Genomic DNA, 16,016 nt, shown 5'->3' on the forward strand with positions numbered 1-16,016 from the left:
AAACTCTTTTTCGAACCGTTTTCTTTCCCGAACATGTTTCTTCCTTCAATTTTTGCAACAAAGGTGTTGTTGTGGTGACCTTTGCAACAAAACCCTTGTTGAAAAAAAACATCTTTGGCCCGCAAAAAAAATTTGTTCCGTTGCAACAAGAGACCCTGTCGTCGGTGGGTTGATCCTGTCCAAAACGAGATGGGGAGCATAGGAGTACACGAGCATGCTGTTGGGTGTGGGGCGTAGTCGGTCACGACTGGCAGATTGCTCTCGCGTGGAGGAGGCCGACAGGGCATGCTAGAACCCGCGAGTTCCCCCTCGAGTCATCGACTGTGCCATGGATTAAAGGAGGGGGAGGTGAGGTCGTGGCGGCCGTGGATGAGAACGTGCACACGGCGGCGCTGAAGGGAGTTGTGCCGCTTGGTTTAGGGTCGTTCAATTATGGAGGGAAAGTTAGAGGTGCACCACCACACGCTAGTGGGGACCTCTGTCTTTGTCTTCGTGCAACCGATCTCCTGTTGCTCTCGGTAGGATTGCAACAGGGGCTATGTTGCACAAAAGCAAATCTATGGATAAGATTGATGCGGGTGGTTCGATCAAAAGAAGATCCAATTGATCAGTTGGCTGAGCAGGAGCGTTATGAAAGAGTGTATAGTGTAAATCTAATCTGGGTGAAAAATGGTCATGTTGGAGTAACCATAGTTGATGAACTATTTTGCAAGCAAACTAATTGACGGGTTGGTCTGGTGAGAAGCAAACGACAAAAGTAAAATTCAACTATTGCCTCGTAGTAACTCGTAAGAGCAACTCCAATAGCTCCTATAAATATCTTTTTGTAAAAATCATTTTACGGGATGACTGTATAATTTAGGGAATGTTTTTAACATCTACTTTTCTTAGTTCCCGTAAAACTTCTTCCCTTAAAAAAGAAATATATTTTTTAGTATTCCATATTAAACAATGATGGGCCCCGCAAGTCAGTGACACACCGGGGCGACGATGGCCAGAGCAGTGAGGCGGGGCAGAGGAGGCGTGACGGCGGCAGTGGCCGGCCTTGCGGAGGCGGTGCGACGGCGGTCGGAGCAGTGAGGCGGGGCAGGGGAGGCGTGGCGGCGGTGGTCGGAGCAGTGAGGCGGGGCAGAGGAGGCATGGCGGCGGCGGTGGCCGGCCTTGCGGAGGCGGCGCGACGGCGTCGGAGCAGTGAGGCGCGACAGGGGAGGCGTGGCGGCGGCGGCCGAAGCAGTGAGGCAGGGCAGAGGAGGTGTGGCGGCTGCGGTGGCCGACCTTGCGGAGGCGGCGCGACGGCGGTCGGAGCAGTGAGGCTAGGCAGGGAGGCGTGGCGGTGACGACCGGAGCAGTGAGGCGGGGCAGAGGAGGCATGGCGGCGGCGGTGGCCGGCCTTGCGAAGGCGGCGCCACGGCGGTCGGAGCAGTGAGGCGGGGCATGGCAGGCGTGGCGGCGGCGGTGGCCAGCCTTGCGGTGGTGGCCTGACGGCGGCCGGAGCAGTGAGGCCGGGTAGGGGAGGTGTGGCGACGGCGATGGCCGGCCTTGCGGAGGGGGCGCGGCCTGGCGACGGGAGGCCTCACGGCGGCTTGAGACGGCGGCCGGTATTGCGGGGCACAATAGGCATAGCTGCACGACAGCAGTGGCCAACCTTGCGGGGCTGGGCAGGCAGAGATGCAAGCGACTGGCCTCGTGGTGGCTCGGCCTCGCTGGCAAGGGAGGGGGCGGGGTAGTAGCGACGCGACGGTGTGGGACTACATCGGCGAGAGGTGGTGTTTTGGCAGCGATGCGGCGATGCTTCGACGGCGGTGCGACGGTATGGGCCTACGTCGGCGGGTAGTGGCGTTTGGGCAGCGTTACGGGGCGACCTCACGTTCTGCTCGTGATATTTTAAACGGTTATCCGCCCGTCAAAGTTATAAATTAATTCCAATTTTTCATAAATGTAAGGGACGAGAAGGTGATTATCCGGGATGACATAATATTTTTCCGTGTTTATGGAAGCTGTTGGAGACTTTTTTTTTTGCCTCAATTTGCCGTAAACGGTAGATTTTTTGGGATACGGAACAGTACTTGAAAAGGCGTAAAATACACAGAATACACATCCACAAAACGAAAGCGTAATCCCTGGGTACGCTTCCCTCGAGCACACAGCATCATCCTGAGATCACTGAAAGTAGGGGGCGGTGACGGCGGAGCCTGGCGGCGGGGCGCGATGGCAGTCAGACGGCGGTCATGGGAGGCTGGAGCGTGGCAGCTATCGGACTGCTGCAGGCGCGGCTACGGCGTCGATTGCTATTGCGTCGCCCCTCGGGCGGTTCAGTCGCGGCGGCACACTCGCGTGCAGGCCACCTCAAGCGCGTCGCCCTCCGCCACGGTGGAGCCCAAGCTGCGCGGACGACATGGTCGCAGTCTCCCACAAGATCCCCACACGGGCCGGCAGTGAAGGTACAGTCTAATTTGATTGTGCTGTACTCTTGTGGCGAACTTTTGCAGACTGCTAGTAATTCTGTCCCAAATCAGTTTGTAAAATTTGTACTGTAAGTATTAGTCAGTCAGGTCATGCCGCCCAGTTAAACTAAAGGATGAATACAAATTAAACGAGAGAATCAAAATGAGAAACATTACATTAATGGGGCAGCACTCACCTTTGGATCAACCTTTGATATAAAGCCAACATAGTCAGGTCATGCAGCCTAGTTTTAACAATCTGAAAGCCAACATGAGCTGGGTTTGTGCATGTGGGTTCGTATGATGGTGCTAAATTACTTTGTTAGGACCTCAGCGCACATGATGCTGCCTCGAGCCTTCAGCCTATGAAGAAGAAACATGCCCACTTGACATAAAGCTGGTGGCTGAAATGGAGTCCCTTATTAATTCAGTCGCCCTTAACAGCTGTTAGACTCACATCTGCCATTAGCACCACCACCTCCACATCACAGCCAGGAAGCACAGCCATGGAGGCGACGGGGGTGAGCTTGGGGAAGGCCGCGCTGGGCGGCGCACTGGGCTATGCCACGTCCAAGGCGGTGGAGGAGATCGCGCTGCAGCTCGGTGTCGAGCGCGATGTGAACTTCATCAGGGACGAACTGCAGATGATGCAGTCGTTCCTGATGACGGCCGATGAGGAGCAAAGCCAAAATAAGGTGCTTGCCACCTGGGTGAACCAGATCGGGGCCCTGGCCTACAAAGTGGAGGACAGCCTAATGGACTTCGGCCTCCACTCGGAGAAAAAGCCTTTTTGGGGGTGCATCCCCCGCAACCCAGGTGACCGACGCCGCATCGCCAAGGAGGTGAAGCAGCTGAGGGCTGAGGTGGAGGACGTGAGCAACAGGAACCTGCGCTATCGGCTCATCAAGGAGAGCTCAGCCTCCAAGCCTACCGTGGCAGAGGAGCAGGCCAGCATCGCCGCCGCTGCAATGTTTGGCATCAACGAAGCAAGGTTTGCTACCCTAGAGCATGAAAAATCATCAGAGGTGGACCTCCACCAGCTAATTACGAGGAACGATGTGAATCTTAGGGTGATCGCCATGTGGGGAACCAGCAGTGATCTCGGGAAGACGTCTGCCATCCAGAAGGTTTATGATGACCCAAAGGTATTGAAAATGTTTGGATTCTGTGCTTGGATAAGGTTGATGCATCCTTTCAGTCCACAAGAGTTCCTCAGGAGCTTGGTATGGCAATTTTATGGAAATTACCATGATGAGGTCGGAAAGCCTGAACAAGAAAGAAGAGTTGGGGCTGAAATTCTGGCCAACATGGAGAAGATGGATCAAAGAGATTTAGCCCGTATGTGTAATGCGGAGTTGTGTAGGAACAGCTACCTGGTTGTCATAAATGACCTGGTCACCATAGAAGAGTGGCATTTCATTAAGAAGTTATTTCCTGACAACAAGAAACATAGTAGAATCATCGTTTCCACGCAGCAAGCTGAAATTGCAAGCTTGTGCACAGAGAACCCATACCAAGTTTCGGAGTTGGAGCAGTTGTCATGTGATCAAACAATTTATTTGTTCCACACAAAGGTAAATCTTTTTCTTGTAGGTTTTCTGCTATGTGTTTGTTTCTTTTTCTGTATGGATGATTGATTCTTCTTTTCATTTAACGCCTAGTTGCAGAATTCAAAACAGCAGACCAGTATGGATGGTGTTCGTGTGGCAATGCATGACACCAACGACAAAGCAAGGCTTGCTACGTCGGAGGAGAAACCGAAGGTGGGACTCCACCAGCTGATCAAAATTCAAATTAGATTTGCTTGTCTATGGATTATATTTGGGTTCCATAAATGTTCAGTAGTGTATTGTTTCTATCCTCATACACGCACGCACACGTCGTGCACGTGCATGTTATGAATGAGCTAATCCTGGTGCTCAAACATATTTAACAAAATATAAAATTTAGAGGGAAATAACACACTAATTGAAAAATACATTCTGCTTTGAAGTTAAACTATGGATATATATGAACTTAGATGATTTTTGGGGCATACTGCTGTCACTAAAAGTGTGCATTTGAAAATCCTCAATATTTTGAAAGACACGCAGCAGGTAGTCTAGATGTGAAAATGTGTGGAGTACAGGTACATAAATTCTCATATATCTGTTTTTTGTTTAGGCTATGCATGCATCATGTTCTGCTGAGCCTATATCCGACTCAAACATAGTTACTACTACCAAGAAGAATACATCAATGCCCACCGGTGAAATACAGGAGGAAGACCAAGAACCTAATAATGCAGGTGCTGAAAAAGCTCATAACCCAACTGTTAGAAAGAAGGTTGATCGCAGCAGGACACTGACACTGGCTGATGGACTGCTCTGTGGGCGAGAAACAGAGAAATCTTTTGTTATCAAGTTAGTGGGCCAACCAGACCACAATCAAGGCCGTAAGGTGATTTCAGTTTGGGGAATGGGGGGTCTTGGAAAAACCACTCTTGTCCGAAGCATCTACCGAAACCAAGAGCTTGGTGGCTGGAAGCGTGCTTGGGCCACTGCATTGCGTCCTTTTAACCCTGAAGTACTCCTTAGAGATTTGGCTTGGCAGCTTCAGAATACTGTTCAAGAAGATCCTGCTCGAGCAACAACAACTGGCGTGCAGAAGAAAAACGTATCAGGGATGAAACTTCAAGAGTTGAAGCAGGAGCTAGCTCGGCTACTAACAGAAAAAAAGTGCCTTATTGTTCTTGATGATATATCGTCCACTTCTGAATGGGAGTTGGTCAAACAGTGCTTAGATAATGCTGAACGGATCATAGTCACCACAAGAGAAAAAAAGATTGCCGAACATTGTTCAAGAGAAGTCAGGAACATGTACCCTCTTGGAGTTCTGAAATATGACGAGGCACTTGACCTGTTCATAAAGAAGGTACTTTTATATTTAGTATCATTTATTACCTTTCATATGAGTTGTGCTTCTCCTTGCATCAGTACAAATATCATAAGTTTGAGCCTTCTCTCTGCCCAGACTTTGTGGAAGTATAAAAGCTAATATCTGTTTGAAATAAAAATGTTCATGCTCCAATAGTATTATACATACCAAAATATTTGATCTATGAAAAAGCCCTCCATTATTATATCGAACAAAATATTAGATCTGGACCAGCTTGCTGAATTCAAGGCACACGTCATGGTGGGAGTTGGGTTCATGTGAATAGGTGCGGTTTTGGACACTGTGAGTGAAGCCTCCTGATGTGCAGCGTGTTGGAGCCTCCAGAGGATGGTGGGCCAGTTAGACCTGTGCATGGTTAGCCCGGCTGGGAGGCCCGAGCCTGAAAGCCCGGCATTTGGGCCACGCCCGGGCTCCATTTTCTGGCTTGAAGCCTGGCCCGAAAAAGCCAGAAATGACCATAAATGTACGTTTTATTCAAAATATAGGTATATTTTATTATTTAATACCCCAAATATTATTATTTAATTTAAAAATGTAACTGTTCATGTGTTTCGGGTTGGACCGGGCTCATGCTTGGGATTTTTGCTTTGGGCTTTGACAAGCCCGGCCCGGTGAATGATCAGGTTTAGGGCCAGTGATGGCTAAGAGTTGGTCCATTTCTGGGTGCTATCAGGAGCTTGCCGGTGGCAGTCACAGATTTGGCAGAAACCGGGGCAACAGCATGCATGTTGCTGCGCCCATGTGAGCCATGACTGGCGGCTTGCTGGATCTGCAGGAATCATCTTGTTCGCAGGTTCACGGTGGCGTCTGCAATGTCAAGGTGTTGTGGCCTCGCGTGGCAAGGGAGTGGATCCTGGTGGAACGTGTGCCATGTCAGCATAGCGATGTGACTCAAGTTGCCTGGTTTGGCTGGTGTCTAAATTCGTCGGCGGTGCATGTACGATGACCATTCCATTCTTTAGCTAGTATGGGTTGTTTGCATCATGACGCGGCGAGCGGATAACATCAAGTGTCTTAGGTGTCTGTTGCATAGATGTAGGTATGACTTTGTGTGGCATTCAGGTTGCCGACCGTGCTTGGTGGTTCAACATCTTTACACTGTGGACAGGGTGTCTTGCGTGCTCATCTTGGACTTGCCGGCACTTCCTCATTGTGTGAAGTAGCTAAATCACTATGTTAGGAGTTAGTCTTTTTTACTGGTATTGTTTGGAGTAAATCTTGTCATGACAGTAAAATTGTCTTCTTTTTACCGGTATTGTTTGAAGCGGATCTTGTCCATAAAATACAGTTACTAACCTGACATCAGGTTTGATACCAAGCTTATGCATACAATTTTCAAGGGCAAAAATAGCACCCATTTTTCCTCATCTTTATTTTCATTTCACAGGGAAAAATATGCAAAATTCTTCAACAAATGTAAATAGTACTTTTACCCGATTTTTTGGGATTTTAATAAAGTCCAGAACATGTTCTTTTTTTACCTAGAGCATGCGCTCTTGGGTGTACATTTGAATTTTAGCAGTATCTGGGATTGCCATGTTTAGGGCACAACAGAATATACATGGAAATTCCAATGCTTAGTTAATTCTCCATATGCAGAAAATTAAAGTTCACACCATTCCATGTAATAGTACTCCACCCGATCATAATAATTGTTGTGATTAAAATTATTATGGATTGGATGGAGTAAGAAATTTAAAGTTCAAAAATAATAATTTTTTTATCAAAGTTGGGGATTTTTTTCACAGTGAACCTACCCTTGTGATGGTCAGCGACTCAACTCTGGCTTCTAGAAGCCACTTGAAGCTAGGACAAACAAGTTCATATTATTTCATATTCTTAATTTAACCACAATAATTCTTTAGTCCAAATAATTAACTTTGTCAAATAATGTCTGTTGCAGGTATTCAAAGACAATATTGTAAAAACTGATTTAGCCCCAGCTATAATGGAACAAGCAAGAGTTACCCTGCAAAAATGTGGTGGACTTCCCCTTGCAATAACGACCATCGGTGGATTCCTAGCCACTAAGCCAAAAACTGCGATTGAATGGAGAAAAATGAATGAGTGTATTAGCTCTGAACTGGAGATAAATCCTGAACTTATGACAATAAAGTCAATTCTTATGAGGAGCTACGATGGTCTACCATACCATCTCAAGTATGCTTTCTTGTACCTGTCCATATTTCCAGAAGACCACCGAATTAGGTGGGGTCGCTTGATGAGACGGTGGATTGCAGAGGGTTACTCAAGGGATATGCTTGGCATCACTGCAGCTGAACTTTGTCGGAGGTACTTTGATGAGCTTTTGGATAGGAGTATGATCCTTCCAGGGGAAGGGATAGACCAATACAAACAGAAAATCAATTCTTGCCAACTTCATGATATGATCCGTGAAATATGTGTCTCAAAGGCTAGGGAGGAAAACCTTGTTTTCACACTGGAGGAAAGATGTTGTTTGAGCAAGACACAAGGTGCAATACGCCATCTTGTCATAGGCAGCAACTGGAAAAGGGACAAAGATGTGCTGGAGAGCATGCTAGACTTGTCACACGTACGGTCATTGACCGTGTTTGGAGAGTGGAGATCGTTTTTCATCTCCGAAAATATGAGGTTTGTGCGAGTGCTTGACTTAGAAGACACACTGGGGTTTAGAGATCATCATCTTGATCAAATCGGGCAGCTCCGTCACCTCAAGTACCTTTCTTTTCGAGGATGTTGCAACATTTTCTGCCTGCCTAATTCTTTCGGGAATTTGAGGCACCTCGAAACACTGGATGTTAGAGGTACACGCATATCTGAGTTGCCAACAATAATCACCGATCTTCGGAAGCTACAAAACCTTCATGCAGATGATTATGTGGACCGTTTTGGTGTTAGGGTAGAGGATGACATAGTTGATAAGTATCAAGGTTACATTGATCGTATTTCCACAGGTAAAAGATGCAGCGTTTTGTTGTCTAGCAGTCATGTTTTCTTGAGACCACAAGTATTAGATGCCGGTTTGAACAGGTATGATATATTCAATCTATACCGCTTCCAGGAGAGGAACCTAGATGGCATTATTCTTCCTAAAGGGATTGGTAAATTGAAGGCCCTTCATGCCCTAGGTGCTGTTGATGTTTCCGGGAGAAATGGAAATGCCACTGTAAAAGAGTTTGGAGAGCTTACTCAGCTACGTAAGCTTAAAGTGGGTGGTCTGAGCTACAGAAACATCAATGAGTTATGGTCTGCCATTGCTGATCATAATCAACTTCAATCTTTATCAGTTGAAATAGGTGACCCGAATGAAGATAGGAATGAGTTAGATGGCTGTTTTGGTGAGGGTTTGTTGCCACCCAGCAGCCTGGAGAACCTTGCTCTGCATGGTAAGCTAGTCAATGTAACAGAATGGATCCATAGGCTTCAAAATCTCTCCAAGTTGGTGTTAAAACGTAGCAGATTGGAGCAAGATGATGCCATACAAGCCATCGGGGTCCTACCAAATATAGCGGTACTACGCCTGCAATTTAACTCGTTCATGGGGGCACAACTCCATTTCCAGGGGTCATCTTTCCCGAGCCTCTTGGTGCTGTGGTTCGATAGATTAGATAAACTACGGTCGGTGTTGTTTGAAGAAGGCACAATGCCCAAGCTTGAGCTGCTACAAATTGGTGTGTGCACAGAGCTGAAGGTCATCTCCGGGCTGCCAGCCCTCAAAAGCCTCAAAGAAATTCAGTTGCCTAAAAATGGTGACAGTTATTTCAATGAAATATTAGAGGTGCAGAAAGATGGTTACAGATATTACAGTAAAATATTTGAGGTGCAGAGGGAGCAGGTTGAGAGACAGGTAGCGGAGCACGTGAGAGTGAACATTGTTGACTGACTATTAAACTCTCTCTCTCTCTCTGTGTGTGTGTGTGTGTGTGTGTGTGTGTGTGTGTGTGTGTGTGTGTGTTTCCATCGGATTCTTATTACCGCACTTCTGCCTTCTACTCCTATACATGCAGATGCAGTAGGACTAGTAATTGACGTCACTCGGGCGTATACAGCAGGACTGTAAGTCTGTAATGCAGCAGTGGTATGTATCACTTAAAAAACGCACTACATAGCACTTCCTTTGCTGTGCATTCATATAAAAATCACAAGCTACTGACAGGAAGTATCCTTTGTGTATTCCTTTGTTGTATTCCTTTGTTGTATGCCATATGCAAATTGCAGCTAGAACAGGATGATGCAGCTGAAGCCGAAAAAAGAAAACGGCAACTTGCTCTGTTCCAAAAGAAGAGGGATAATACATCACAGTCGGTAACACATGTAGTGCTGCCGCTTCAAGATTAACCATGTACGGGCACAACAGATTAGCCATGTATAATACAGGGGCAATTGACTCTCTCACAGCCATCTCATTGTATGAACCATGTATGTATCATGTAGTATTCATGTTTGTTCCCGACACTGAATTTTACTATTTAACTACTTTCTTTTTCTCTGGTGGCAACTCCGGACTTATGTGACTTTTCAATTTTCGTTTTCGGAACCCACTGCACTTAGCACGTCATCGTATTGGATGCAGTTTTCAAGTTCAGCTGGTATTATTCATTGCTTTCTGTCATCGTATCATCGGGCATTGCAGCTGGAAACGGGATGTTGGCTGGCTGTTGTGCTCTGCTAAATTAACTGACGCCAAAAAAAGGACAGCGGCAACAAAGAAAGACAGAGTCCATTTACTTAGGTATGGTGCAGTCCCTGCGAAGCGCTGAACCGAAGTGGCAGCTCGGTTGTCTCAGTTGCTGCGTGAGGCGTGAGCAATACTACCTCGCACTCTAATTTCATTAGTTACCCACCAAAAGGATGGGCAGATACATTTATTAAGTTCCACAATTCAACAGAGGACCCCATGTATTGTGGTGAACCTTTAAAAGGTACCAGCGGCCCTTATTGGGCGGTAATTACTAATTACTCGTAGTGGCGCCATTCATGATTCATGAAGTGATTTTAAATCAAATTGGTTGATTTTGGTTTTGAATTACTCACTCATAATGGTCGAGTAGAATCCCCGGGCACCATCATAAAGTCCTTTGGGGATGTATAACCAACAAATCAATATCTATCCCTTCAATGAAGTTAGCACATTACAGAATGTAATGCTCTCTGCATTTCGCAAGTTAAATAAGTAGTACTCCCTCTATAAACTAATATAGGATCTATTAGATCGAAAGTGGCCTTTGGTGGCCGAGCTACCTGCAAGCCGGAATCAGCCCCGTCAGTGCTCGTCACGATCGGTGCCAAGCGTGCATGATGCTCCCATATATTGACTGTATTCGTAGAAGAGTCCGCTGTACAGCGGCTGTATTTGCTTTATTGATATTCTGTGCGGGCTCACGTATACCAGCAGGCACCGGAGTGCAGCACACCTCCATGTCGCCGTCAAGCGTGCATCACTCCAGTTTCATGTACGCAGCACGGGAGTTGACTCCGTCAACATGTGCCATGCCAGGGTGACTGTTCGTTACCGTCGAGTCCAGCAAGAGCCTTTTGAGTTGTTGACGACCACACCCTCTGCATCTCCATCCTCTTACACAACTGCTGCGGTCGTATCTTGAGGAGCCATGTCGTTTGAGTCACCAACGACCTTGCTCTCACCACTGCAGTACAAGGCAACATTGGCTTCCACCAATCGGAACTGGTCTTCCGCAAAGCTGCGGTCCATGGGTTCAGAAGAAATCACCTCAGCGGAGCGCCCGCGAGCTTCATGGATGGAAGCAACCACAGACTCGACAACATCGATTCCGCCACCCAAAAAATCACCTGTGTGTAGCCTACGAACCAACCTGGAGCGCACACACGATTTTTTGGTTTGCGATGCATGTCAGATGGCCAAGAGCCATCAACTACCTTATTCCCGTTCCAATAGTGAGTCCAAAGCCCCTTTAGAGCTCATTTATTCAGATGTTTGGAGTCCTGGACCCGTCTCTGTAGGCAGACAAAAGTACTACGTCAGTTTTATTGATGATTTTAGCAAGTTTAGTTGGATCTATTTGCTCAAAAATAAGTCTGATGTGTTTGAGAAATTTCACCTCTTTCAAGCTCATGTTGAACGTCTTTTCAATCGTAAAATTCTCGTTATGCAAACAGACTGGGGAGGTGAATACCAAAAGCTCAACCCTTTTTTTGAGTGCATTGGCATTACTCACCATGTCTCTTGCCCTCATGCCCATCAACACAATGGAGCTGCAGAAAGAAAACAACAGACACATTGTGGAAGTTGGTCTCTCCCTTTTGGCCCATGCATTCATGCCATTAAAGTTTTGGGACGAAGCGTTCCTCACAGCTGTCTGCCTTATCAATCGTGTTCCTAGTCGTGTTATTAAAAATCAAACTCCTCTAAAACATCTTTTTGGAACCAAACCAGACTACACCTTCCTTTGCATTTTTGGGTGCGCTGTGTGGCCCAACTTATGCCCTTTCAACAAGGGGAAGCTTGAGTTTCGCTCTAAGCAATGTGCTTTTTTGGGTTATATTAGTCTTCACAAGGGGTACAAATGTCTTGATATCTCTTCCGGGCGTGTCTATATCTCTCGCGACGTTGTTTTCGACGAACAAGTCTTTCCCTTTGCTAAACTTCATTCAAATGCCGGTGCACAACTCCGCAAAGAACTTGTTCTTTTACCATCTCATCTTCTTCCACGTAATTTTCTCCAAGGAGTGGATGCAGCTGCAGGCCCTATGTCTATATCTAATACTCTTGATGATCATTCTGCTGAAAGTGTGCAGGAAACAGGCCAAGAAATCAGTGAAGAAATAGGTCAAAATGATCTTGATTTTATGCAGCCAGGATCACATGTTGCAGAGGATCCGGACGCAGCCCCTGGAGCGGATTCGGGTGGGAGTATCACCTCGGGATCGCTCCCTGATGCAGCAGCAGCGCCATCTGCCCCGGGATCCGCGTCGCCAGACGCGTCAGACGGGCGGCCAGGCGGGCCCCCTGGCGGGCTGTCTCCCGGTCGGCTGACACCCGCGTCTGGGCCAGGCGGGCCAGCCCCACGCGCCTCTTGTCGGCCAGGCGGGCCACCCCCTCGTGCTCCTGGTCGGGCCACTCCTGCGGCTCCGCGGGACCCACGTGGCGGCTCGGGTGCGGGCTCAGACGCCTCTCTGCCGCTGCAATCTCTAGCATCCAGCCCGGATCTGCCAATTGGCAGTTCGCCACGGGCGGCAACACCGCATCTTGCTGACCCGTCCCAGGCATCTGCCTCGGGATCGGCTGTGGTCGGCTTGGGATCTTCTGTGGCTGCCGCTGACTCTGCCAACTCTGCTTCACAAAACCGGCTGCAATTCAATCTGATCAACCTGCTCCGCCTCCTCCTGTGCGCTTGCAAACCAGGTCACAAAGTGGTATTATCAAACCTAATGTTTATAAGGATGGTTGTGTCCGTTGGGGCTCTTTTTGTGCTGTAGGTGAACCAAAGAATGTACGTGAAGCACTTGGTGGTCCGAAGTGGAAAAAGGCCATGGATGAGGAATACTTGGCACTCCCGGTTGTGTTCCAAGTTACAGTCTCTTGGTACTCCGTTCTCCGGATTGAGAGATATGAAGTCTCCAATAAGTTCTACAGCTGTAAATGGAGGAGAATAGTTCTGTCAGTGAACATATACTCAAAATGTTTGGGTATCATAATCACTTGACTCAGCTGGGAGTTAATCTTCCGGTTGATAGTGTCATTGACAGAGTTCTTCAATCACTGCCACCAAGCTACAAAAGCTTCGTGATGAACTATAATATGCAAGGGATGGATAAGACAATTCCCGAGCTCTTCGCAATGCTAAAGGCTGCAGAGGTAGAAATCAAGAAGGAGCATCAAGTGTTGATGGTCAACAAGACCACTAGTTTCAAGAAAAAGGGTAAAGGGAAGAAGGGGAACTTCAAGAAGAACGGCAAGCAAGTTACTGCTCAAGTGAAGAAACCCATGTCTGGACCTAAGCCTGAGACTGAGTGCTTCTACTGCAAAGGGACTGGTCACTGGAAGCGGAACTGTCCCAAGTATTTGGCGGATAAGAAGGATGGCAAGGTGAACAAAGGTATATGTGATATACATGTTATTGATGTGTACCTTACTAATGCTCGCAGTAGTGCCTGGGTATTTGATACTGGTTCTGTTGCTAATATTTGCAACTCGAAACAGGGACTACGGATTAAGCGAAGATTGGCTAAGGACGAGGTGACGATGCGCGTGGGAAATGGTTCCAAAGTCGATGTGATCGCCGTCGGCACGCTACCTCTACATCTATCTTCGGGATTAGTTTTAGACCTGAATAATTGTTATTTGGTGCCAGCGTTAAGCATGAACATTATATCTATCTTGTTTGATGCGAGACGGTTATTCATTTAAATCCGAGAATAATGATTGTTCTATTTATATGAGTAATATCTTTTATGGTCACGCACCCTTGAAGAGTGGTCTATTTTTGTTGAATCTCGATAGTAGTGACACACATATTCATAATATTGAAGCCAAAAGATGCAGAGTTGATAATGATAGTGCAACTTATTTGTGGCACTGCCGTTTGGGTCATATAGGTGTAAAGCGCATGAAGAAACTCCATTCTGATGGACTTTTGGAATCACTTGATTATGAATCACTTGGTACTTGTGAACCATGCCTCATGGGCAAGATGACTAAAACTCCGTTCTCCAGAACAATGGAGCGAGCAACAGATTTCTTGGAAATCATACATACTGATGTATGTTGTCCAATGAATATTGAGGCTCGCGGCGGATATCGTTATTTTCTGACCTTCACAGATGATTTGAGCAGATATGGGTATATCTACTTGATGAAACATAAGTCAGAAGCATTTAAAAGGTTCAAAGAATTTTAGAGTGAAGTGGAAAATCATCGTAACAAGAAAATAAAGTTTCTATGATCTGATCTTGGAGGAGAATATTTGAGTTACGAGTTTGGTCTTCATTTGAAACAATGCGGAATAGTTTCGCAACTCACGCCACCCGAAACACCACAGCGTAATGGTGTGTCCGAACTCGTAACCGCACTCTATTAGATATGGTGCGATCTATGATGTCTCTTACTGATTTACCACTATCGTTTGGGGGTTATGCTTTAGAGACTGTTGCATTCATGTTAAATAGGGCACCATCTAAATCCGTTGAGGCGACACCTTATGAACCGTGGTTTAGCAAGAAACCCAAGTTGCTGTTTCTTAAAGTTTGGGGCTGCGATGCTTATGTGAAAAAGCTTCAACCTGATAAGCTCGAACCCAAATCGGAGAAATGTGTCTTCATAGGATACCGAAAGGAGACTGTTGGGTACACCTTCTATCACAGACCCGAAGGCAAGACATTCGTTGTTAAGAATGGATCCTTTCTAGGGAAGGAGTTTCTCTCGAAAGAAGTGAGTGGGAGGAAAGTAGAACTTGATGAGGTAACTATACCTGCTCCCTTATTGGAAAATCATAGAAATCAGTTCCTGTGACTCCTACACCAATTAGTGAGGAAGCTAATGATGATGATCATGTAACTTCAAATAAAGTTACTACCGAACCTCGTAGGTCAACCAGAGTAAGATCCCCACCAGAGTGGTACGGTAATCTGGTTCTAGAGGTCATGTTACTTGACCATGACAAACCTACGAACTATGAGGAAGCGATGATGAGCCCAGATTCCACGAAATGGCTTGAGGCCATGAAATCTGAGATGGGATCTATGTATGAGAACAAAGTGTGGACTTTGGTTGACTTGCCCGATGATCGGCAAGCCATAGAGAATAAATGGATTTTCAAGAAGAAGGCTGACGCTGACGGTAATGTTACTGTCTACAAAGCTCGACTTGTTGCAAAAGGTTTTTGAAAAGTTCAAGGAGTTGACTACGATGAGACGTTCTCACCCGTAGTGATGCTTTAGTCCATCCGAATCATGTTAGCAATTGCTGCATTTTATGATTATGAAATTTGGCAAATGGATGTAAAGACTACATTCCTGAATGGATTTCTGGAAGACGAGTTGTATATGATGCAACCCGAAGGATTTATCAATCCAAAGGATGCTAACAAAGTGTGCAAGCTCCAGCGATCCATTTATGGACTGGTGCAAGCATCTCGGAGTTGGAATAAACGTTTTGATAGTGTGATCAAAGCATATGGTTTTATACAGACTTTTAGAGAAGCCTGTATTTACAAGAAAGTGAGTGGGAGCTCTGTAGCATTTCTAGTATTATATGTGGATGACATATTGTTGATTGGAAATAATATAGAATTTCTGGATAGCATAAAAGGATACTTGAATAAGAGTTTTTCAATGAAAGACATCGGTGAAGCTGCTTATATATTGGGCATCAAGATCTATAGAGATAGATCAAGACGCTTAATTGGACTTTCACAAAGCACATACCTTGATAATGTTTTGAAGAAGTTCAAAATGGATGAAGCAAAGAAAGGGTTCTTGCCTATGTTACAAGGTGTGAAGTTGAGTCAGACTCAATGCCCGCCCACTGCAGAAGATAGAGAGAAAATGAAAGTCATTCCCTATGGTTCAGCCATAGGTTCTATCATGTATGCAATGTTGTGTACCAGACCTGATGTGTGCCTTGCTATTAGTTTAGCAGGGAGGTACCAAAGTAATCCAGGAGTGGATCATTGGACA

At 46.3% G+C, this 16,016-nt stretch overlaps 1 protein-coding gene across 2 annotated transcripts; it reads left to right on the top strand.

Annotated features, from left to right (window-relative positions):
- The first annotated feature begins 1,852 nt into the window (after positions 1-1,852).
- On the top strand, positions 1,853-9,821 carry LOC109762887 (disease resistance protein Pik-2-like). 2 transcript variants are annotated; one of them, XM_045229528.2, is made up of 4 exons: positions 1,853-4,018; positions 4,106-4,207; positions 4,608-5,357; positions 7,285-9,821. In XM_045229528.2, the coding sequence occupies exons 1-4, from the start codon at positions 2,951-2,953 to the stop codon at positions 9,244-9,246; spliced, it is 3,882 nt and encodes a 1,293-aa protein (XP_045085463.2). In that variant the 5' UTR covers positions 1,853-2,950; the 3' UTR covers positions 9,247-9,821. The 2 variants fall into 2 exon arrangements, with proteins under 2 accessions (XP_045085463.2, XP_073356914.1); XM_073500813.1 differs by having other exon boundaries at positions 4,112-4,207.
- The last annotated feature ends 6,195 nt before the right edge of the window (positions 9,822-16,016 follow it).

The sequence above is a fragment of the Aegilops tauschii genome, chromosome 6 (genome assembly GCF_002575655.3).
Source record: "Aegilops tauschii subsp. strangulata cultivar AL8/78 chromosome 6, Aet v6.0, whole genome shotgun sequence".
Classification (NCBI taxonomy): Eukaryota; Viridiplantae; Streptophyta; class Magnoliopsida; order Poales; family Poaceae; genus Aegilops; species Aegilops tauschii.